The sequence below is a fragment of the Corella eumyota genome, chromosome 2 (assembly GCF_963082875.1).
Source record: "Corella eumyota chromosome 2, kaCorEumy4.1, whole genome shotgun sequence".
Lineage (NCBI taxonomy): Eukaryota > Metazoa > Chordata > Ascidiacea > Phlebobranchia > Corellidae > Corella > Corella eumyota.
In genome coordinates, this window is record NC_137491.1 from 14214935 (window position 1) to 14239374 (window position 24440).

Consider the following 24440-nt stretch of genomic DNA (forward strand, 5'->3'; position numbering starts at 1 on the left):
AGTGCGTGGTTTATTGTTATTTATTGCTCACACTAATGGAAATGTTTTAAACCTACTCGTAAATGTGAAATTTTAGTTTATGTTGGCATTAATACTATATGTTACGTTAGAGTTTATAAGAGGCATTTCTAAATCGAAGTTTACTCACCAGTTTATTTAAAGTAGAACGTGATTTAGATTATTGTAAAAATGAAGCTAAGTAAATATTTACCGACCTAATACAGTACAGAACAAGCCAGCTAGCGAATTTGAAAAACGTCAAGTTTATTGTATTGAAACTAGCATAAACATATTTGAATAGCATGTTTTCAGTTAAAAGAATCGATTTTAAATCTACGTTTAAAATAAATACAGCAGTTTTTCTTTGATTATTCGATATAAAAAAATAATTGGACAAAAATAACTATAGTGCACGAGATCGTTTAGTGTAGGTTAACATTTAACATTTAAGAGTATACTTGTGCTATGGTTTGCATTATTACTACTTAGTTTATTTTATTTAAATTTTATTTTATTTTAGTAAAAACCATTTGATTAGGACATTGCTATATACAAGAACTTTTTTAATGCAGCACAAAACTATTAAAGCCCTGAAGACTTACTACATAAACTGGAAAGGTATTTCATCTTTTTTATATTGTTTTTTTTGGTTTATTAATGTACAACATGTAACGCGTGGTGGCGCTAAACACTACATATTTAAGTCGAAATGACTTAAGGCTAAATCCGATGGTCTGATATACTGGTCATGACATCATATTATAAACAAGAAGATTTCAGGTTTAAGCCGCACAAATGCCACACCATTTACCCATTAACCCGGGCGTTTAAGGACAGCTCAAAAGCGTCACAACATTACATCCTTTTAAAATATAAAATCTGCAAACTTCAGTGATAAAGAACTAAAAAAAAACACGATTAAAAAGTTAAAATATTTTAAGCAAAAGAAAATCAGTACAATAATTCATTTGCAAGATCGTAAAATACTCTATTGTTTAACTATAAACGGTACTAACTCCTGCCAAGTCAAAAAACAATAATCGGGTTAATATTTAGACCATCCGATATTTTGGGCTGCAAAGTCGGCACTTAACATCATACAAAATAAAAAAAGCAAACAATTTGTTGTTTGACTTCCCAAATTTCCTCATTATGCCAGTTGTATTGTTATTATCGTTATTATCTATTATTATTTCTGTTGTTAAGAAGTAATGCTTCACTCCAAATTTGTTTTTATTTAAGTAAAATGTATAAATAATGACTGTCTTTGTTATACTAAACGTGAAATTGCTTTTAGTATAAGATATTCAAAAAATCAAGGATTTTAAAATTAAAAATTTGTGAGCGCCAAAAAAATAACCAAAACAATACACAATTTATTTCGCAAATTTTAAATAGCAATAACCTATTATTAGAAGTGTTTGAATTGAAAAGTAAGGGTAAGGGTAGGGTATATATAGAGTTAAAATATCGGATCTAGAATTTAAAATTTGAGAGTTCGTTGAGAATCGCAAACGACACAAAACGCATTAAGTAATACTCATGTAAAAAATAGTAAGATTATATTGCTTTTTTAATAATTTATAACTTAAACGTGAAACTTTTGTTTTTAATATTTAATAAACTACAGCAAACATTTTTGACGTGCTATACAAATACGAAAAGTACCGAAATTGAAGAAGACAGCTATTGAGAAAGTAACTAACAAACATTGTAAAATTATAATAGCGGATATTTTGAAATGAATTACATAAAACATAAAACATAACTTTTTGTATTCGTTATTCTTAGCAAGAATAATATTTTGTTTTGTCCATTTTGGGATTATAGGTTACAATGTTCTTTGTACGACAAGACTTAAAGCCTCGTCGTAAACAAAACAACGATGACAGAAAAGAATCTATCGCGCACCTTACACGAACGTAACTAACGGCTTTAAAGCGTCACATAGTTATTATCGAAGTTAGTGAAGCGTTCATTAAGCAGAAAACTATTGCTAGCTTGTTTTAGCAACGTTGGCTGTTTTACTGATTATGATCGATTTAAGTATTTTTATTAACTTATCAGGCCACCTAAACAATAAAAACGAACAGCAGAAAACATGATTTTAGTCTAACCTATTACTTGAGTTAAAATTCCATATTAGAGAGTTAGACTATACTTGAATTGTTTATCAATTTGCATACCGCTAGCAACGACGTCTGAGACCATGTTTAATCAACCGTGTGTGCAGTTAAAGCAGCAAGTATTTAAAATTCTTCTTGGTTATAAATAATACGATGTTTTTATAAGATAAGCTAGGTGTAAAGTGTTAAGATTTTAATAGGATTTTGACAAACCCAAAAATAATTTAACATAAATTTCTATTCTTGTAAAGTTTATGACATTTTCTACAATGCGGTGTTGTAAAATAATAAAATGTTAACGAGTGATTAAATAATATAAACTAGCCTTAAGCCAGTTCGATTTCCCAATAGTTTTTCAAAAAGTTGAACAACAGCATGAAAGGAAATTAAAAAAACGATTTTGATACAGCTTGTTGGAAATGACAAACATCATTGTTGGTCTGGTAAACAAATAAGTTTTTTGTATGGCAGCACTCCAGGGCAGACAGATGGAAAATAGGTTTAGATATATAAAAATATATTTTAAACCGTTGATAATTAGTTTTATATAAATTAAACTACACATTTATTTAAATTATAAGGTACAGTTTTTCGTTTAAACTTAATTAGGGATGATGTCAGAGGTACCAGCGATATAATGATATGTTATAGGCTACTAGGTTTACTAATTATTAGGGTTTATTTGACTCACATGTAGTTAACCGTTAGCGATCGAGCTCTGTACCTGTAAGAATCTTGCTAACTTCTAATTATTTTTCGGTACTTTAAATTTTCTATTTATATACCTTAACCCTACAAATTAACTTAATTGATATACCCTAGTCATTATTCTATAATTTAATGAACAAAAAACGATAAACCACAAAAAAGGTAGAGAAACTGAACTTTTACAACTTATCGCATCAATAAAAGTATATTTACTAAAAAATTCAGTTACGTAACTTAATGATTGTTTCTACAGGAAAACATTAAAATTTATTTGTAGCAAACTTAAAAGAATTTTTGAGTTTAAATTGTATAGAATTTTTTATGTTATTTGTAATAAAAAACTCATCATGAATAAAATACAGGTAGTTTATTGTTATATAGTAGATTAACATAAATAAAATACCGCAGACCTGAATATTCTATTTACTTTTTTAAATTATAAAACTTTTTTTTATAATATTAACTTTTTATTTCGTAGTAATGTTAAACCTACTAACTAGGCTAAGAAAAACGTTGCTAAAATTTTTTTTTTATGACTTAAAGGAGAAGGTTTTCACCATTTGAAAAAAGGGTGTGTCTTTTGGATGTGTTTAAACATCTCCTAACACTTGGTTCAAGGGCGAATAGTGTGGCATATTCGCGGATTAAGCCCAAAACCTTTTATCCCTTAACCCTATACAATCTCCAATATACCACAAAATTTATTATTTTTATTTTTTTAGAATCGAAAAACTAATCCGCTTCCTACAAGTATCAAAAATACGTCGGTAGGTGGCGACACTTACACACCAACAGAAATAGGTACTGTTTTAACTTTATAACATATATTTTTTAAGCTAACATAAAAAAAAGAATATTAAAACGTTATTGTGCCATTTTTTACAAAGAAAAATGTAGAATTACAGTATTTAAAGTTTGTTAATAACCAAAAATAATTCTGAATTTTAAACTGTTTTTTTAATCGATGACAATAGGCTGATCTACAATAATTAAATAAAATAATAATTATGTCCAAATTAAACATAGACATGGCGCTAGCACAAATGGAATCGGGTTCTGATTTTGTGAAAATCAAATCGAAGCGATGGCAAAAAAATCGCCACATCGAGCTATCACGTGACCATTTAGTTCTTCACGTATCTCACGACAGCTGCGGTGGAAAAAAATCAACTCCAAGTAGGATTTATTTTTTATTTTTGGTGAATCTATTTATTACCTTTTTTACCAATTTCTAAAATCAAAGCCTTTAAATAAATTTTGTTGAAATTTAAAATTTACTTTTAAAAACAAAATAGTTAAGTCGACTTTTTTACAGAAAACTTTTAAAGCGTCTCATTCAAGCATAATTTAAAAACTTAGATATTTAAATAAGTTGTGAGTAAAGTACTTAACGTAGTTTACTAATTACCGAAAAAAAGGACTTAAATACGATCTTAATTTTTTTTTTGTTTAGTCGACATAAAAAAAATTACTGATATACGAATAGGACACCAAAGTGCCATCTGGGAACATCTAGGGCACCACCTACCGGACGAGGACTTATGCTTTAGTTTGGTAAATTAGGCAGCATATTTTTATTTTAGCACAACTTGCTCACAATTAAAATTGTTTACAAAATTAACTTTTTTAGAACGTTAGGTTGCTAAATCAATTAAAATTTGTTATTTTTTTTACAATAATCATTTTTATACGTGTTAAACTTTTTTTAATATTAAAAATTATAAAAATTTATCATTTTATAATTTTTAGGTCGTAAGTGGTAGAACTGATACTATAAATCTAGTTGCTGTCACAAAAGAGTCAGCATCCCTGTGGATAACTGGGTTACGTCATCTAAGTGCTCATTTAGATAAATTGGATGTCAAAGGAAAACGATTATTGTACGTTTATACAAAAAACAAACTGATAAAAAGCTAAGGCTTTAATTCATTCATATCTACAATAGGTTATTCTTATTTTTTTATCGTGCTTATTAAGTGCCATAACCTACAAGTGATCTAAATACCTTTTATATTAATCTTTAACTTCATTTTTAACCGCACGTGCATTTTAACCGCACAACAAAAATTTCTATAGAAAATAAGTTGTTGGTAAATTAAAAAAACAAATTATTTTGTTTACTTGAATAGTGAACAAAATTTTAATTTTTTTTCAACTATCTGATATTTAGTTTTTAATTTTTAAAATTTTTAGGTGGGTTTGGGAAAGCTTTAAATTAGCAGATAAAGATAATAGCAACCTACTTTCATTTAAGGTATTTTTAATTAGTTTTAACTAAATTTAACGTCCAGGAGCTTTAGGAAACAAATCTAATAAAATCAAATTTTCAAAGGGTTGTAACTTTTTTTTAAATTTGTTTTAATATTTTATGAGTCACTTTGTAGATCACTTCTTTAAAATTTTGTTACTATTGATTTATTTAACATTCAGGAGGTAAAAAAGCTGCTATCAACACTAAACTTCGAAGCTTCAACAGATTACATAAACAAACTTTTAAAAGTAAGTTGTGTACAAAAAATACAAATTTTCCGTAGTAAAAAGTATCAATAAAACACAAGAAAAATACTACCATTAAATTTTATATTTTAAATTATACCGTTTTATTACAGAAAACACGATATTAAACTTTATACACCATATTTATTAGTTAACTTTTTGGCAAATTGGCTACTTTTTGTAATTTATCTCATTTATATATATTTGTTTATCTGCGATACGGGAAGTTGACTTAACTAATAGATTACTTTAGTCTTTGTCAGGTCAAAATATAATTGACATAGTAATGAAACATTGACATTGTCTTGTTGAATAATTTATGATATCAGAAGAAGTAAACTAGCAATTTACCCTATAAGAAAACTATAGCAAGAATTAGGATTAAACCTAAGAACACGTACTCGATTATTTTTCATGCCATTGTACCATAATTATTTTTCAATCTTTTTGTGAATATATTTGACATAATTATTTTATCATTTTAAAAAAATTATTTTATCATTTTGTCACATTTATTTTTTTATCTATTTTTTCTACATTATTTATTTTTTAATTTATATTATACTACATACTTTAACATTATTTCATTTTTATTAAATAGGAAACTGACGTTTCAGGTGACTCCAATTTATCGTTCGACGAATTTTCCGAACTCTATACCAAGATTTCGTGGCGACCCGAACTAGAACGAATTTATAAAACTTACTGCGACGCTGATTTAAAACTTCAACCAAGGGTAAAATTTAAATAAACACCAATTATTTATTAAACCCGATTAAAACTGTCTTTTTTTAAATAAATCACTGTTCTTGTCCAAAACCTTTTAACCGTTTAAACTTTAAAATTTAAAATGCCGTTTTACCGATAAGAAAATATTTTTTAAAAACTCCATATTTAACCTACCCTCCCTTTCAAAATGCTTTTTTTTAAATGTTTTCAAAATTTTGATTCTGGTGGAATATCTATTTGGTCGAATGGTTTTTGATCATATAGGCAAATTTGATTTAAAATAGCTGCGTTATATTATTTGTACTAATATTACATTCTTGTAATATATAGGAGCTTGTGCGGTTCTTTAAACAAGATCAAAAAGAGAATGACATATCGATAGATGACGCTCACAAGCTTATTACCAAATATGAACCTGACGATAAGTTTAAAGCTGAATCGGTAATGTCAATCTATGGGTTTTTATACTTGATGTTATCTCCATACTGTGACATTTTTAGCAGAAAACACAAAGAAAATGTGAGAAAATATTTGATATTTGGATTAATTAACAAAGTGATTTAATGAATAGCATGTAAAGTTAGATTAGTAAAAACCTTTTTAAAAATAAATTTTATTAGTTAAGCTGTTTAAAATAATTTTTAAAATAATATTAATATGCTGCGTTGGTAAATTTTTTAAATTAACGGTCCCGAAGTGAAACCATTTTGTAATCCAATAAAAAGACCAAATCAATAAAAAGTAACATTATTGAAGAAATAATATACCGTTTAAAATAAATTAAGCAAACATTGGCCATTTTAATGCTTGGTAAGTCATCTGAGTTTGGCGTATTACTTTAACGCAATAAGTAACTTTTAAGCTTAATCGTTAAAAAACTAAATAAAACCAACATTAGTAAAAGTAACCTTGTGCATTATAGGTGTACATGGATATGACCAAGCCGCTGTCGCATTACTATATCGCATCATCTCATAATACATACTTAACCGAAGATCAACTTATTGGCAAATCTTCTGTCGAAAGTTATATCAAGTAGAGCCGCCACAAAATATCTTTTACTAAAATCGTTTAATTTTTATTATAATAATAAATTTATTAAGTATAGAATATTTAGAAGCATTTTTTACGTGTTACTTTTTTTATTAGTTTCAAAAATAAATTGCAGTTTTTTTAAGTATCCCTTTATTACAATAAACATATTACTATTATAAATTGGCTCGATAAGTTATTTTTTACTATCTTGGTACTGTTATAAATGTTTTTAAAAAAAATTTGATCGTGATTTAAAAAAAATATTTATATAAATATTTTTAGGGCACTCGAAAAGGGCTGTCGCTGTGTGGAGCTAGACTGCTGGGATGGTGAGAACGATGAGCCCATTATATATCACGGATATACTTTAACATCGAAAATTTTGTTTGTTGATGTCATTGAGGCGATTCGTGATTACGCATTTAAGGTAAATTTAATAAATATATTGTATGTACATATGCTTAATTTTTTTCGTTTAAAACAAAACAGGTTTGGATCATTTTTAAATTTAATTTTTAGGCCTCTGAATATCCAGTAATTCTATCTATAGAAAATCATTGCTCAGTTGCTCAACAGGAAAAAATGGCAAAAATTATGAAGGTATATTAATAATTAATCCTGTGTTGTAAATATATTGTTAGGTCAGATCATAGACCAACATTTGTCTGCCCTATACCTATGGTAAACTTTAAGGCGATAAGTTTTACCATCAGCTTCAAAACGATTTGTTGTTTCTTAATCGCGTGAAATTTGCGTGAAAGTTCAGTCCGTCGTAACGATGCGTGTGATTTTCTAGTTATTTATATTAAAGTATAGCTTACTAAAAATCAAGAGAATCGCTTTAACGGTTTAACGTCATAGATTAAAATATAGGTGTAAGGTCAATCGACCTAAAAATTAGTTTCAACGTTACAATATACAGCGCAACCAAAAAACGTATTCACATACCTAAACTATTTATTTAATTTTAGAATGTTTTTGGAAAAACTTTATGCACGCAAATGGTGGATCAAAACGAGACCGTTTTACCAAGTCCGGAATCACTTAAAGGTATACATTCACTGTTCGATTTTATCCGTTTTAACTTTCGCATTTTACCTAAAATTAGATTAAAAATCATGTTTTAAATTGCAGTAAAAATAAGATAAAAAAACCTCATCTAAAGTCTAGTTCGCAGATATAAGGCCTTTTTTAATTATTTTTTTTGAAGTTTTTGAAGTTCGTTTGCACGCTATGCATTAAGTTTTCGTGAAAAGAGTATAGATGCATGTTCCAATGTCATTGCGGGACATTTAGATGTCAAAATTAAACACCGCGAAAACGTTAAATATAAAAAAAAAATTTTAAGTAAAAAAGTGATTCGGGCTTATAATACTCAATCAGATTAAATGTTAAAATTAAGTTTTTGAGTAATCAATACATCTTCAAGTTGTGGTGCTCTTTTTGCATTGTAATTGCATGACTGTTGCTTACATATATATTCATTTAGTGTGACAGGTCAATTAACACTTGGAATAAGTCACTCAAGTTGATCGGTTTTCAATGATTTTTGCCAACTTATACAATTGTTTGTTGCCTAACTTAACGGTTAAAAAATTTCTTAATTTTCCCACGAAAAGTATTTAAAGTATATATATATATATAAAAGAAAATAGCTATGCATATTGTGGTTTTATATTGATAAATGGTGGCAATTGTTGACGGCTAGTATTACGACAATCAATTTTAAATTTGAATTTACGATTTTGTTCTTCAAAATCTACAATCTGTCGCAATCTTTATAAACAAAACAATATAAATTCAACTTAAAACAAATACTGCATTGCAACGTATTTATATGCTTGTGTTTAATTAGATTAATATTCTGAAATGTTATAGACTATTGTAGGGGTTTAATTGAAAGTAAATATTATTTAAAACGAAAAATGTGTAATATAATACATAAATTTTCTCCTAAAATATTGTACAATTAAAAAAACATATTATGAACATGTTTATTAATGTTAAATTAAATACGTTTAGGACGAATTTTGGTAAAGGGAAAAAGATTAAACGAAATATTGGAAGGTGATACGGATGGTGAGGTATCAGATGAAGACGAATCAGCTGAACTGGAAGAAAATGCAGCAAAGAAACAGAGCAAGGTTGAATACATTAACCATATAACTTGTGGTTTGCTTTTTTTTATCACCCTAATGTAACAATGTTTCACATTTAATTTAAAAAGGTCTGTTATGACATTTTTAAGCCATGCGTAAACGCCAAGTTCAAGACCAAGTGGTGTGGCATAGATGTGGCTTGAACTCAAAACTTTTTGGCTCGTAATCCGATGCCATGACCTATATATTACATTATTACTTTAAGCAGATATTTATCAAATTACTTGTTATGTAGTAATAAGCCAATTTAACGGGCTTAATTCAGGAAAACGTTGTTTAAGAGTAGTTAATGATAGTCACAATAATATCAATAACAATGATTTGACGCCGCCTAAAAAAATTAAGAAATCCTTGAACAATTTACAGTCCTTGTTATTAACAAGTAAAAATTGTGATATCATTTTGATTAAAATGTGGAACAAAAATAAGAACAATTGGAACATAATTTAGCCTAAGGCTGAAATCGACATTTAACCATAAAATTTATTTTAAGATAAAGTTCATTTTAAACTTTTTGGTAAACCACAATTTACATATTACTGTAAAGGGCAAAAAGGTTAAGCTATCACGGGAACTGTCCGAAATGGTTGTGTACGCTCGGAGTCGCCATTTTAAAAGTTTTACAGATGCGAAAGAAAATTCAGATTTTCGTTTTATTTCGTCCTTGGCTGAAGAAAAGGCGGAAGGATTGAGTAAATCACAGGTATGTTATTTGTGGATTACTTTCATATTACCGAAAACCGTTTTACTGAATAGCCATTTAACCAAAGACTACATGCCCGAAAACGCCAATTTACCAACAACGGGACAATTTTTTTAAATTCTTAATTACTCTAACTTTAAATGGAAAAACCCGTTTAATTTCTAAAAAAATGTTGACTTAAATTTTGATAAATGTACATATAAAATTTTTTATTGTCTGGAAAATTTTTATTCGATCCAATTGTTTCTGATAAAATTTGTTTTATTAAATATAATAAAACCAATTTTTTAAAGAGCATTTTTTTATTTTGTTAAAGAGGTACCGATTTAATTCACAAACTACTTTTTAAATAGGCTATTCTTAACGTATGAGTTATAGCATTTTTATAAAAAATTTCTTACAGCCTGAAGAATTTGTAAAACACAATGCTTGGCAATTAGTTCGTATTTACCCCAAAGGAACTCGGACAAATTCTAGCAACTATGACCCTTTGCCCATGTGGAACACTGGTTGCCAGATTGGTTTGTTATATTTGTTTTCATTTTTTATTTTGCAATTTACTTTCGAGTACTAGTTTTGGCTTAAAAAAAGAAAAAGGGTATCTAACTTCGACGGTTTCGTTGTTCTTTTTACTGATATGTAATATTTTAGAAAACGACATTTTTTATTGTTATTTTAAAATTTAAACGCATATTATTTGCAAAAATATAATTAAAATAAAGGTTAAAAAAATTAAATTGCAGTTGCTTTAAATTATCAAACCGAAGACGAAGAAACATATTTAAATCAAGCTAAGTTTCGGCAAAATGGCGGCTGTGGTTATATTTTAAAACCAAATTGTTTACTTGGAGACCAGTTTAACCCAGGCAATCCTGACATCAAAAATCCTCTCCAAATAAAAATAAGGGTAGCCTAACTTTGTTTTTAAGTATATTTTTTTGTAACCTTTGGAGTTAATGTTTTTTAGAAACTTTATACCAGTTAAACAATTTTAAACTTTTTTTTACACTTATTGTATAATTTAAACAGACTATAGTAAAATTTAAAAATTAATTTCAACCGTACTTTGTTTGTAAGCAATTAGTAAAAGCTTTGATTAACCCTTTATTTTTTAGATTATTACAGCTCAACAACTTCCAAAACCAAATAAATCAAAACCAAGTGATATTATAGATCCTTACGTTATTATATCTGTATTAGGTTGTAAAGCAGACGAAGTATGTTAAAGTTGCATAATTTAAGTTTAAAAAATATAACAAGATCAGACTTTACTTAGAAAGCTCGAAACCATGTTTTTTACTAGATTTTGTAAATTACAAATTATATTTGAAGTATTACTTATTGCTTAAATTACAATGACAATGATTACAAAATCTTCCAGATTTCGCAAAAGTCAAGCGTTGTGCATGATAACGGTTTCAATCCGTCCTGGAACGACGATGCAGAAATGACATTTGAAATTAAATGCCCAGAACTTGCCTTCCTAAAATTTCAAGTTATGGACAAGGATTCGCTTGGCGATGACGATTTAGTTGGTGTTTCAATCGTTCCAGTATTAAGCATCAATTCTGGTAGGATTGGTTTTGATTTTTTTCTGGTAGGATTGGTTTTGATTTTTTTACTTTAAAGTTCGAATTTTTTTTGTCGAAGGTCGTTTAATTTAATATGTAATTATTTTATAAAGGAGAATTTGTAGATCAAATGGCCGCCCTTTTTAGTTATTAAGATAATAAAACATGACGACAGACATTGTTTATGTTTGTCATTAAAAACGAATAATTTTGTTATTTTTGATCGTTTTACTGTAAACAATCTTTACAACACATGGCTGCCTTTTCGATTCGACATGAAACTGCTTTAATCTTGGTGATCTAACATTTTAATAACATGTTTATTGCAGGCTATCGACACGTTCATCTGGAAACCGTAGGAGCCCAGACCCTAAGCCCCGCCACTCTGTTTATTAATGTTACTATAGAACAAATCTAAAGACTGTTTAAGCAATTTTCTTCGACCTACTGCTTGGTTTATTTTGTCTTAATAGGACCCTAGGTTTTTTATTTTATTTATTATACAAAATTTTACATCAAACTTTCTTTTATCAGGACAAAATCGAAGTAAAGTTAAATTTATTTGTTTTGGTATTATATGCTATGGTGTTTACAAACTTTATACAAATTATTCTCCCCAAAAAATTTTTAATTTTTAATTATGTAAAAGTTTCTCCTAAAAGTGTATTGTGTATACTTGTTCTTTTCGTTTCCTGTTTTAAGCTTATTATTTAAAGCAGTGATAAGTTTATTTTATTTTAATTGTTTTTTTTCTCCCATATTTTTATCTCAATTTTTGTATTATTATTTTTAATTTATAAAATCGTGCATGTAAAATTGAGTATGTTAGATAACGTCATGAAGTATTTTTATAGTGAGTCAGTTATGTAGCTTACATATTTAACATTTTTAACCTAAATTTTATTTTATCTTAACCATTGCATTTTTAATTTTATTGCTTGCGTATAAATACATCATATTTAAAATAAAAATTTGTTAAACTGATCGTGTGTACTTCAAATTACAGAAATAAATTTAAGGGGGTGGAACGATTAAAAATTATTTATCAAACAAATTCAGGGACAGTTGCTAATGCAAACAATAAATACAATGGTTGTTGTGTTTTTTATTATTATTTGTTCTGTCGCCAAATCAGTTATCAATTAGTAGGCGTAAGTAGAACTGTCCAATCACACGTACATACTTTTGAGGTTACTATATGTCTGCGTTTCGGAAACTGTAGGTTATACAACTCTATTTTAAGGCAACGGCAACATTTGGTCATATAATTAAGATAATATTTATTGGAATCTTAGAACGACATTACATATTTATTGTCTTCTTTCAAGGTCAAGTAATTCAAGTAAAAAATTGATTTTCGTGCGAAGAATGTAATAAATATTGGCGGCTGAACATATTTTTATTTGTTATTTATTTTAGAACAATGCTTTTCGGGATGCCAATACAATGTTTGTTAAGGAAATGAAAATATTAAAAACACTTGATTGTTTGTGGTTTATGTGAGTCATCGGTATTGTTCTTCGCCTCTCCAAAGAGAAAGGCAATTCGAAAAGGTTACCAGGCAAATTAATGGAAGCTAAACTGAAAATTTTTGAATTTTCATTAAGTAAAAATAACTGCTTTTAGTTTACAAAGTTAACAAAAAAATCTGATTAATAATAACGAATAATGGACTTTGATCCAAATTGTCCATAACGTCATTAGGTTTCATTCGTAAATTTCCTTTATGTTTAAGTTGCAATTTTCTTAAAGAGTCTTAGATTCATTATGTTACTTAGATTGGATTTTTGCATTAAGATATTTTAGTTTTTATAAAGTTGGTTTACCCATTATAATTTATTTATTGCAGCGACCAGCTTTTAAGGGCCTTAAGTTTATGATCAGTCAAACAAATCTAAAAAGCATTTACAATAATCTACGTGAATAGTTAGAATGAAATGTTACATAAGCATGAGTGAAAATCAAAACAGAAAGTATGGAAATCTTTTGGGTACGCCTTAAGCCAGACTAACGTTTTTTTTAGATAAGTGACTATACCGAACAGTCAAAATAACATGGGTCTTGATTAAAAAATTGTGCTTAAACCAAAATGAATTTGGCCAAAGTCCATTTAAAAGCCTATTTTTAGACCTATATTCGAAACTTTACAATCCGCACATTGACCCTATTTCTAATAAGTCACGTTTTGTAAATAGCTGATGAGTCATTTGTTCTAAACATACTTCGCAAACAAAATAAATTTATTTAATAATTTTAATTATGAAATCATTTCCATAGATGGCGCCCAGGCGCTAGAAAATAATTAAAATGTCAGATCATTTTATTAGGTAAAATCAAAACTATATTTTTAATCAGTTATAACATTTTTAAATATAAACGCATTAGTTTTTTATGACTTGTAAAATGGAATAACGAATCATGTGTTTGACTTGGTAGATGGTATGTATGTTTTATCTTTGTTAAAATACGTTAAGCTATTAAATTTTTTTTTTGTACTTTTGTGGCGTATATTTGGGTTTGTTTAATTTACTTTATATTGTTTAAATTGTGAACTAAAAGTTATGTAACCTAGTTCAAATGTTAAAGTATTAAATATTTTTTAGAGATTTATTTAAAATCTGAAAGTGGCTAAGTTGTTTAACTAAATAGTTTACAAAATAAAAATATCAACATACTTGAATAGATTTTAAATTTGTTAAAAAGAAATAAGAATTTTTTGGGCATATTAGCATTAAAAATAAATTAATTACTGCAAAAAATTAAATCGTTAACAAACAAACAATTTTTTATTTAATTTTTTTTTATTTCGCCATTTTGTTCGGTGACAGCTACCTGTGGTATTAGGCAAAATGTCATATAATTATTTTATAAAAAATGCTTTACTTATCTAATGCTATGTTAAATTTGTAATTCAGTAAATTAAAGTAAACAAAAAAAAATTTAAATTTGTAAGAAAACTCATTAGAGTTTTTTTTAATTTTTCCGTTATTTTTCCTGTTTTTTATTAAAAATATGAACTATTAAATTTTTGTATATTTTTTTGCTCAGTAATTGTTGTTCTGACCTTTAGTAGCCTTATTAGGCTTCGTAAATAGTGTTTGCCAATTAACTCAAACTGTGGGTAAATGAACTCTTTGTTAAAAAAAAAGTTTTTAGCATTAAAAATTATAACTGTAGCTTTATTGTAAATGGCAACCCAAATGAAATTAATTTTCGTAAAAGTGTAAGCAAAAAAAATTGAAAATTTTAACTCGTTTTTTATATAGTATAAAGCTTTGTTCTAAATATGAACTACAGTAAACCCGGTACTTTTTTATGACATTTTACAAGAATTAAACCCTACATTAGTTACATATGGCAAACACAAAACCTATCATTGGAGTCCTTAGTGTGCTTATTTAACCTTTACACAACTAAAGTAAATTATTAATTAATGCAGTGATTATTAGCATTTATATTTTAATAATAAGATTTATAATAGGAATGTAACTTAATCAATAAATTTGTTAGCATTTGCAAATAAATATATCTCAGGTAAAATTACAACAACATAAAAATTTTATTCTAAACAAATTTTGATTTTTTTTGCTTTTTATTAGAAACGATAAAATTAAAAGTTAGACGATGCAATGTAAAAATTGTTTAATTTCTAAGATTAGTTAGCAGTTTTTATTAAATTTAGTTTTTTTTTCAGATGTTTTTAAAAATAAGAAAGCATTTTAAAAAATAAATTTATGTCTAGCAATTTAAAGACTAATTTTAAAATTCGCGTTTTATATGGCATTTCGTCTACTTTGAACATGAAAGTTTTTATAAGCACAAACACCACTACAAAACTATTTAATTAAAATTAAATATTTTTTGGTTTATTTATTTTTTTTTCGAACTTTAATTTAAATTGTGTTTTTTATTTCTAGTGCGTAAAACTGAAATCAGGTAAGTATTTAATACGATGTTTACAATACATTTTTACGTGCTCATTTTTTTCAATATGCGTTTTTTTAATAGGGATGATCCCACCACTAATTATAAGCTAACCTTTTTACCCCGACCTTATGAACCCACATTTTATAAAAGGCCCCACTTGTTTAAAAAAGCTAGGTTAAAATTCTTTTTTATTTACAATTGAGTAACTATTGATTAAACCGTGAATGCCAAAAAACACAAAATACAGGCTAACATTTTTGAGGATCGCATAATAGGTTTACTGTGACCACCCTTGTTATTTCCAGGGGTTTATTTTTTGATAAATTAACCGATGGCGTCAGGTGCTGTTAAAAAAATTACATAAGACGCTTTTTGTAATTGAATTTAAAAATATAATCTTACAAACGCAAGTCTTTACGCCTACGCAAGTGTTAAAATAGGCATGAAAAAAATTTAGGTATGCGTTACAATGTTTTAAGTCACGCAATTCAAAGCCTGATTAAAGGGGGTTATATTAAATAACACCATCATTTCAATAAAAAAACAATGATTTTAAATTGTGTCTTTTACATTTGATGTTGAAAAAGGTCACGTTTAAAGTTAAAAAACAACATTTTATGTGTTTTGTGTTTATTACGTAATATACTTGTTTGTATCCATTTTGTGGTGCAAATTTTTGGCACGAGTCAAATTATCTTGTCGGCCGGCATTGCAACGCCGATCGTTGTCATAAGTTATAACAACAAATATAACCTAGCAGGCGTTCCCTTTTTCGATTTTCGTGACGTTACACCCATGTTTCAGTCCAGCCAAAATCGCAACAAAAATAAATCGAAGCAAAACGTGGTCCCAGATAGAAAAATAACATGAAGATAAAAAATCATTTTACCGCCCAAAAGTTGTGTGACAATTTGATTTCCTGGGCTTGTCGTTTACTGTAAATATACTTAATTTACTTTAAATATGGGTGTTTGCATTTCGCATTGACGTTTTTAGAATTTTAATTTACCTTATTCAGTTTGGTAGACTTGATGTTTATTTGCTGATTTTTCTGGAGTTAGTGAAGTTAGTGTTGATATCTCGAAATGTTTATTATTTTCAAAAACAAAGAATACATTTTTTTATTTGTCTAGAATTACTTTAGCTGATATTCATAAAAAAATATTTATAAAGTTTTTATTTCTACATCAGGTTTTTCATGATTTAGTTTATTGTTGATTTTTTACCTAAATTAACAGCTTTATTATTATTCTAAAAAAAAGGTAAACTAGCAACTCTACCAGTTTAGATACTGATTAAAGTGTGGTAAAAAGATAAATTTAAAAGAACAAGGTTCTGATTGATCTATTTTTGCAACAGCGGTTATGTTTAAAAAAGGCTAACCGGTTCGACTTTAACAAAAACATATGTTAACTCTTTGACTTATGAATCACGAACGTAACCTGCCGGTTCGACTTCCGAAATAACTGGTAATGTAATTAATCTTTAAGTGACGTCATGTGTTGAAAATAATTTTAAATTTTTATTTTTCGTGCACAAAATTTTGATAATGTCGTGGTTACAAAAACATACAAACGAGAGCAGTGGACCTTAGATTTATTACAATTTTCAGACATTTTTTTGGAATGGAAAATATGACATTTATTATTGACAAGGCAGAAAATGGTAATTCGATAATTTTGCCCGATGTATTAATTTTTAATCAAAGAAAGTCAGTAAGATTCTACCATAAAAAAACTTATTTACGTACGTTTTCAGACATTTCTCAGTCATGGGAAATATGACATTTACTAATGTCAAGGCAAAAATGATAATTTCATAAATGCGACCGAAAAATTGATTTTAATGCAAGTAAATAAGCGTAGGCCACAAAAAAATTCAATAATTTTGACAAGTTTGACAATTAAAGATGAGATTACTACTAAATATTGACACTTTTTAACATTGTGGGCGGTTTCACATGACGAAGTAAACTTTTTTAAGTTGGCTCCGCGTTTTTTAAATAAATACAACACTGGTACGGGTTTATAAAACACAAGAGCGCACAGACGAAGCCGATAGGAAAAAGAAATTTCTTAGAAATTTAAACAAATTAGAATAAGTAAATCTTTATTTATGAAATATACTAACCGACAAAACGATAGAATAATATATATATATTTTTGCTGGTTTAATTTGTAATAGTTTAACAGTTAAACATAATAATTTATAATCATTTTTTTTTCAGAGTCGTTTAATTATTCTTAATATAAAAAAATTATTGCATTTAAAATGTGGAATACACACTCAAACAAAAAAGAATTAAATTCAACAATTTTAAATAAAAAACCAACACGAAGTTATAGCAACCAAATAAAAAAGGGAAATATATTAAATGTAATTTTTTTATTTTACATTTTTTTATCAACCGCTAGTACCAATCCAATTGGGGCAACAACTAATAGGTATGAGCTTATTTATGAAAAATTGTTTAGTTTATTATTTTGTATAAAGTCTAAATTCTAAAATAATAGGTCAAAAGTATTGGTAAATTAATAAGACAAATTTTAACCAAATTTTAAATTTTAACGTATAAGTGAGTTTTTGTGAATTTAGTACTTATATTTATTTAACGTTGGTAAACCAAAATATTTTACAATAACTTTAAATTAGTTAAAAATTAAAATTAAAACAAAATTAAATTAATTATTTTTTTTTTACTTTCTAGTCCACAAACAAAAACAGTTATCAATTCAACTTCATTTGTAATTAAAATATTAAAACAACAAAATAACAACAGCATAAATGAAAACGATACGTCGTGAGTAAAATATTTAATTTTGAATAAAAAGTTTTTATAAATAACAAATTTTTTTATTAATCCTGTTTAGTGAAATTTCACTACAATTTTTTTTAATTCACAATATTTTTTTTTATCTTATTAGAAGAAGATTTAATGACGATTTTATTTTTTAGAAATATAGAAGTCACTGTTTCAAAACGAGGAATACCAGGGTAAGAAAAATGTTGCAAATTTATTTGTTATTAAGTTTAAATATTTTTTGTAAGACAATAAAAAACCGTTAAATATTTAAATGTAATGTTTTACGAAATATAGAGCACTATTGTGATAACTTAAGGCTTACAAACAACAAAAAATTCTAAATAAACAACTAAAATTTGAGAAAAAAAATTCTTATGCAAAAAATGAAATATTTTTTATTTTCTTTGTTAGGTGTGGCAAGCCTCCGAAAGAAATAATGGGAATACCTGATGAAACTGATTCAGCATTTAAGGAATATTTGGCAAGATGTAGATTTGGGAAAAAAGCGAATCGTATTTTGGCGAAGACATTTCAAACTCGCAGAATAAAGCTAACAATGCCTCCAAAGTAAATATTAAACATATTTATTTTAACTTATTATTAACAAAACAATTAAAAAAAATAGTAAAAAAAATAAGGTTGGCCAAAAGTTAAACAATTTATAATTATTAACTAAACAACTTGTAAACTACATAAAAGTAAATTAATTTGTAAATTTAAAATTCAATTTAAACACGTTTTTTGTCGATAGGTGCCGAAAAAAATTGAAAAACTTAGGAAAGAGAATGCGGAAAGTTTGTGAAATATTTTTAGAAAAAAAATCTAGGAAAAAAATTTAATTGCAAATAAAAATTAAAACGTGTGAGCTTTGAAGTTTTTTTTTTTATATATGTAAGTATAACAATATTTGTTGTAATTATAATTGAATTATGAGTTTAAACTATTTATTTTTTTAGTATTTATTTTTTTACTATATTTCTGAAGTTAAAAAATGAAGAAAGTATGTTAGTAATAATAAAGACTCGGTAACTTTAAAAGTTCTGTAAAATAATTTAAAATTTTTTTTTAAAGTTATTCTTTCTTAAATTTTCATTTTCAGTATATCTTTTAACGCGTGGTTGCATGGTCGTTGTAATATAGATCTTGTAATAACAAAATAATTCTTCAATTTTTTTATTGTTATCTTTAAGATTTTGTTTTTTATTGCTACTTGTATGTTGTTTTATACACAATGAAATGTTCTATTTTTTATTTTTAACACTGTGCTTTGCTATTTATAAGCAACATAATCTACTTTATTTTTTTACCAAGTACTTAATCGAAAATTTGTTGCTAATGTAACGTTAATTAAATTTAACAAACTAATCATATCAGAAATAACTTGAATATGTGTATTTGTTCGCCATTTTTGTTTATGATATTTATGTCGCCTGAATGTTGTATTTTAAACAAAATAACTTTAGACCAAATTCCGTGTGTAATGGTTTTTACTTAGTAACTCTAAAATAACGAGTATGCTATACTATATATTATTCAAGGGCGGTATAGGCTAAAGACATAAATAACCATTTGCAAAATTAGGTTGTCTTACCTTTATTTACAGTTTTATTACAGCATGCTATTTTTGCATATCATGATTCCGTGAAATTAAATTACTTTAAATAGGAGTTAACTTGTCCTTGAATATGTAATACAATTTAACGCTATAATTTTAACAAGAGCAAAAACGGGAGAAGGGAAAATTTTCCTTTCGGTAATTTCTATAGCGTCGGCAACGTCATCCTAATTACTACACCTGACAAACTGTCTTGAAAGAACACAAGTTTTGGTCAGAACTCCTACGTATTAAACATTATCGCTAAGCTGATCTGAACACTTTTCTAGTAAATATTTAGACAATGCTATTTTTATCAAATAAACGTGCCTTACGTTGCAGCCATAGAACTTTCATGTCCATATTAAGATATTTGTTTGCGGCATTTGACAGTATTGGTAACTTATTTTGCAGATACAATACTGAGCTGGGTAAATAACAAACCTATTAAGTCATTGACAAATATGCAAACAAAAATAAAAAATAAAAAAAATAAAAAATATATTTATCTTTATTTTAAATACAATGATATTAATTGACAATTAGTGGTTGAAATATAAATACACATTGGGTAAGTTTTATAAAATGTTAATTTAATAAATACGATTAACCTTATAAAATACTTATGTTTAACAAAGAATCAGTAACAAAATACGAAAAAATATATGAAACGTAAAGATGCCGTTGTAACGGAAGTAACATAAAGCGTCAAAAGACGCTGCCCTTTACAATAGACCAACTTGATGATAAACAATAAACGCATGGGGCAAGTAATTTTGTTTTATCAAAAAAAATCAATTTTGATATTCTCACGTCGAGCTGACGCAAAAACGTGGAATTTGGATAATTTATTGACCGACTCAGCCCCGGAAAACGTATTTCTTTGATTGATAACAACAAGGAAAATAGTAAACCGTATTACACATAAAACAAATATCGTTGCGTGCTTGGGGTATTTGCTTGGGAAAAGCCCAAAGTGTGTTTAATTAAATCATCATTAAGGCAAATCTTTTATTCTAAAGCAAGGGCGGATGTTTTCATGATTGTGTTAAGAACGATCGATTAAATTTTTCTTCATGTTTACCCTTTCCTAAGCTATATAAACCGTCAATTTGCATCATTTGGTTGTCTTGAATTTATAATTAAAAAAATCTACATTTACGTAGCTTGGTAATAACTGTAAAATGTATTTGAGTTTACGCAGCCAAAGAAATCTCATTTTGAACAGTCTCTTATAATATTTTAACTAATCATGCATTTTTTTAAGTTTATAGTAGAAAAAATTTATACTTAAAAAAATATTCAAAAAAATGGTAAATTTGTTAAAAATTGTTTTAATTGCTATTATAGCATGTGCACTTGTCGCTAAAGCACATCCAACTAAAAACATGGAAGACAGTTTGACAGAATTCCTGGTAAGATTTTCATAAATTAAAAAAAATGTAAAAAAACAAGTAAGTAGCTGGATCATTTCATAAATTAAGATATAAAAAAAATATTTTGTGGTTGTCAGCTGACAGCTTTATGCGAAACAAAATTAGCGAAATCCGTTTAAAAAAAGAATATTATCTTGACAATAGACAACAAACGATAATATAAGTAGGGCATAATTTTCCATTACGTTGCACGCGATTTATATATCTTTTGCAGATTTTATTTTTAGTATTTTTAGATTTTAAGTAGACCACGCCTTTTATTACAAAAAGCTAATATTTCTTTCATTGCCATGAAAATTACTAGTCCTTTTTTGTAAATTACCGTTTTGATTTATAAATATTTTTTTTCAAAAAATTGTTGGTTTTATTCAAAGCACTTTTTGTGATTTTTTTTATTTTTTTCAAGTTTTTATTTTGGGAAAAAGCTTTTACGTCAAGAATGATATCAACTTCATTGTACTTTAAAAATCTAAATTGCCCAGTTAAGCCACAACTAATATTAAATTTTATTTATAGATTTTCTCACATTTTTGCTAAGGGGGCTTTGCAAAGAAACCCACCATTTACCGTTAATTTTAAAAATAAAACAAAGAAATAAATTTACTTAACCAATTTTTACATAACAGCCAATCAACGAAGAGGAACAACCCGACAAAGAAACAATGACCTCATACCAAAACTCGTATCTCACCAAGCGAAGCCCCGAATGGGAACTCCTGCAGACGATGAGAAATCTTCAGCGGCAAAATCGAAGAAAACATTTAAACGCCCACGTGCTGCAAGCTCTTCGCAAAAATTTAAAAGGACGTTAAGAAAACAAACAAATACAGAAAAAAATTAAGCTGAATGATATTACCACTGATTAGCTTCTGTACAGTATTTTTTTTTGTTTTTTCACGTCAGTCATTTTTTTTGTAAAGCGTAAATTTTGATGACGTCAATCATTTCTTCGCCTTTTGCATTAAATTCTGGTTATCAATAGCGGTGATTGTTATCTTGAGATTAAAATTACTTTTATTCAATATAATAAAGGGAAAATAAAGCTTGTTTTAGTGACGCACAATCTTGAAACATGAGCGCGATTGCATCGACGACATTTCAGTATCACGCACTGTCAGCTTTTATAAACCATGTACGTACCTTTTCCGAAATAAAAAAGTAATGGCTATGACATTTAAGCCGTACATATTTTATTAAATAAGCCCAGGAGATTAAGATCACGTTAATGTCTGGCCTAAATTAAACAAGTAGCGAAATGAGTCATTTCGCTGACCTTTTTTAAGCATTCAATTTTTCTTTACCAACGTTTACGAAACTTTCAAAAAGTAGGTTACCGGTTAAAAGTTGCCAAATAGCATTTTTGAAGATTTTTCAAACAAGATTTTTTTTAAATATATTTTTGCGGTCACTAATAAAGTGAATTTTCTTTGTTTGACAATAACTAAAAGGCGGAAGTAGAAATTAATCTACCCAAAGTTTAAAAACCAATTTTAATAATTTTAAAACATAATTTTAACATCTATCTTACGAATCAAAACTTCATGCTTAAGTGATTCATTAAATCATAGATTTTTAGATAAAGTGACTCAGAAACAACAATCAATAGACCTCCCATCGAGAACTTGTTGAAACCGGGTTACTCAGACATAACGAAATTTTAGACAATGTTTTTTGGGATTTTAAAGTGGAAAAGATAATTGTTTCCTATCTTGCGTAAGCGAAATTATTGCGAAATCGAAAGTGCTAAAAATTCCAAGACGATGATAACCTTATAACTAAGTGGCCTACTTTACATAGAGATATTCTGTAAAAAAAATTTTATTGACTAAAAAAGGATCTGAATGATCTTATCATTTTAACACTTAAAAAATATTCTTTTAACTTTAAAACAAATAAATTTAATTGATTGCTTCAAGTTATACATAATAACAAAAATGGTAAATTTAAAAATCTAAACCGCGTTTTAACATTTTTTTTTAAATTTTAAATTAAAAAGCCTGTACGACAATTTTGAATAGGACTAGAAAATTACGTTGTTATTTATATTTTAAGACATTGTAATTCCAGTAATACTTTAATTACCAAACATACAACAAACATAAAGAAGTTACTTTTAATTAAAAAATCTATTAACAAATTTGATAATATTATAAAACATGACAAAATATGATGTTATCAGTTCATTGTAATTTAATCTTTAATGTTTTTTTAAGATAACCTTTTTGCTTACATAGGATTTTATGTATCGTCAATTTATCATTTTCACGATATTTGCATTCTATTTGTTAGTTTAGAAAAAAACGATTTTTGTAAAATACATAAATATAATAACATCGAATCATGTGTACTTTACAATCCTTTAAAAAAAAACTATATTAATTATGGCAATTTTAAAACAATAAAAACTTATCATTAGATATACAGTGACTGTCAAGTTAACGAAAAAGTATTTACATTTTAATTTTATATAAAAAAGGAATATATAATTATATATATTTTAAAGAACCTTCTATTTTAAATGTAATTTTAAAAGGAATTATGAAGGATTTATGTTAAGTACTGTTATATAAATAAATTTAAAATTTTAGGAAATATTTTTATGCTTTTGTAATAAAAAATACCCAATACCTTAACCTTTTTAAAATGTTCTGTGTACGTTTATTTTAAAAATTAATACTTATATGTCTGTATTACAACGTTATAATCTGTTTTTTAATATAATATTATTACATATACATTGACATTTCGCAATTTTAAGTACATAAATTTTATTATTTTGAATAAAAACATAAACATTACTTCAAACCGGAAAAAAATCGTATATCCTAAACATTTTTTAGTTTATATTCAACGTAAAAGTATGACTCATTGCAGCCAATCCTTTTTTGTAGCTTTTATAGCTTAAATTTGAGATTACTACTATGTCACACATAGGTTAGTCTCTTATTTTGTATAAACTTGCACGTGGGACTTCAGACATACCAATATGTCATGAAAGTCACGACAAACCAATATGTACGTGATTAACTTTTTCATATTAATGGTAGTCTCATCAGCGTCGTACCCACACTCCATATTGTGATAAAAACAAACATGAGACCAAAACGATTAAAATATAATAAATACAACAAATTTTTTTAATATTTTACGTGA

The 24440-nt window shown here is 27.0% G+C and overlaps 1 protein-coding gene and 1 long non-coding RNA gene across 3 annotated transcripts; both read left to right on the forward strand.

Annotated features, from left to right (window-relative positions):
- The first annotated feature begins 519 nt into the window (after nucleotides 1-519).
- Nucleotides 520-12357, forward strand: LOC145742099 (1-phosphatidylinositol 4,5-bisphosphate phosphodiesterase delta-4-like). 2 transcript variants are annotated; one of them, XM_082559855.1, is made up of 20 exons: nucleotides 520-618; nucleotides 3557-3635; nucleotides 3861-4010; nucleotides 4288-4388; nucleotides 4584-4714; nucleotides 5028-5088; nucleotides 5265-5333; nucleotides 5932-6066; nucleotides 6390-6578; nucleotides 6982-7094; nucleotides 7377-7521; nucleotides 7614-7694; nucleotides 8066-8144; nucleotides 9117-9238; nucleotides 9801-9956; nucleotides 10360-10477; nucleotides 10700-10863; nucleotides 11072-11173; nucleotides 11338-11527; nucleotides 11857-12357. In XM_082559855.1, the coding sequence occupies exons 3-20, from the start codon at nucleotides 3863-3865 to the stop codon at nucleotides 11943-11945; spliced, it is 2193 nt and encodes a 730-aa protein (XP_082415981.1). In that variant the 5' UTR covers nucleotides 520-618; nucleotides 3557-3635; nucleotides 3861-3862; the 3' UTR covers nucleotides 11946-12357. The 2 variants fall into 2 exon arrangements, with proteins under 2 accessions (XP_082415981.1, XP_082415979.1); XM_082559853.1 differs by lacking the exon at nucleotides 520-618 and adding an exon at nucleotides 3093-3196.
- Nucleotides 12358-18164: 5807 nt separating this feature from the next.
- On the forward strand, nucleotides 18165-19129 carry LOC145743689 (uncharacterized). The gene is made up of 4 exons (XR_014281036.1): nucleotides 18165-18254; nucleotides 18410-18448; nucleotides 18669-18824; nucleotides 19009-19129. It is a non-coding gene; the product is annotated as an uncharacterized LOC145743689 (long non-coding RNA).
- Nucleotides 19130-24440: the final 5311 nt, after the last annotated feature.

Excerpts from the sequence above, each read along its gene's own strand:
- LOC145742099 (XM_082559853.1), top strand. Across the intron at positions 3,636-3,860 it reads TTACACACCAACAGAAATAG|ACATGGCGCTAGCACAAATG; the intron begins GTACTGTTTTAA and ends AATTAAACATAG. Across the intron at positions 9,957-10,359 it reads AAGGATTGAGTAAATCACAG|CCTGAAGAATTTGTAAAACA; the intron begins GTATGTTATTTG and ends AATTTCTTACAG.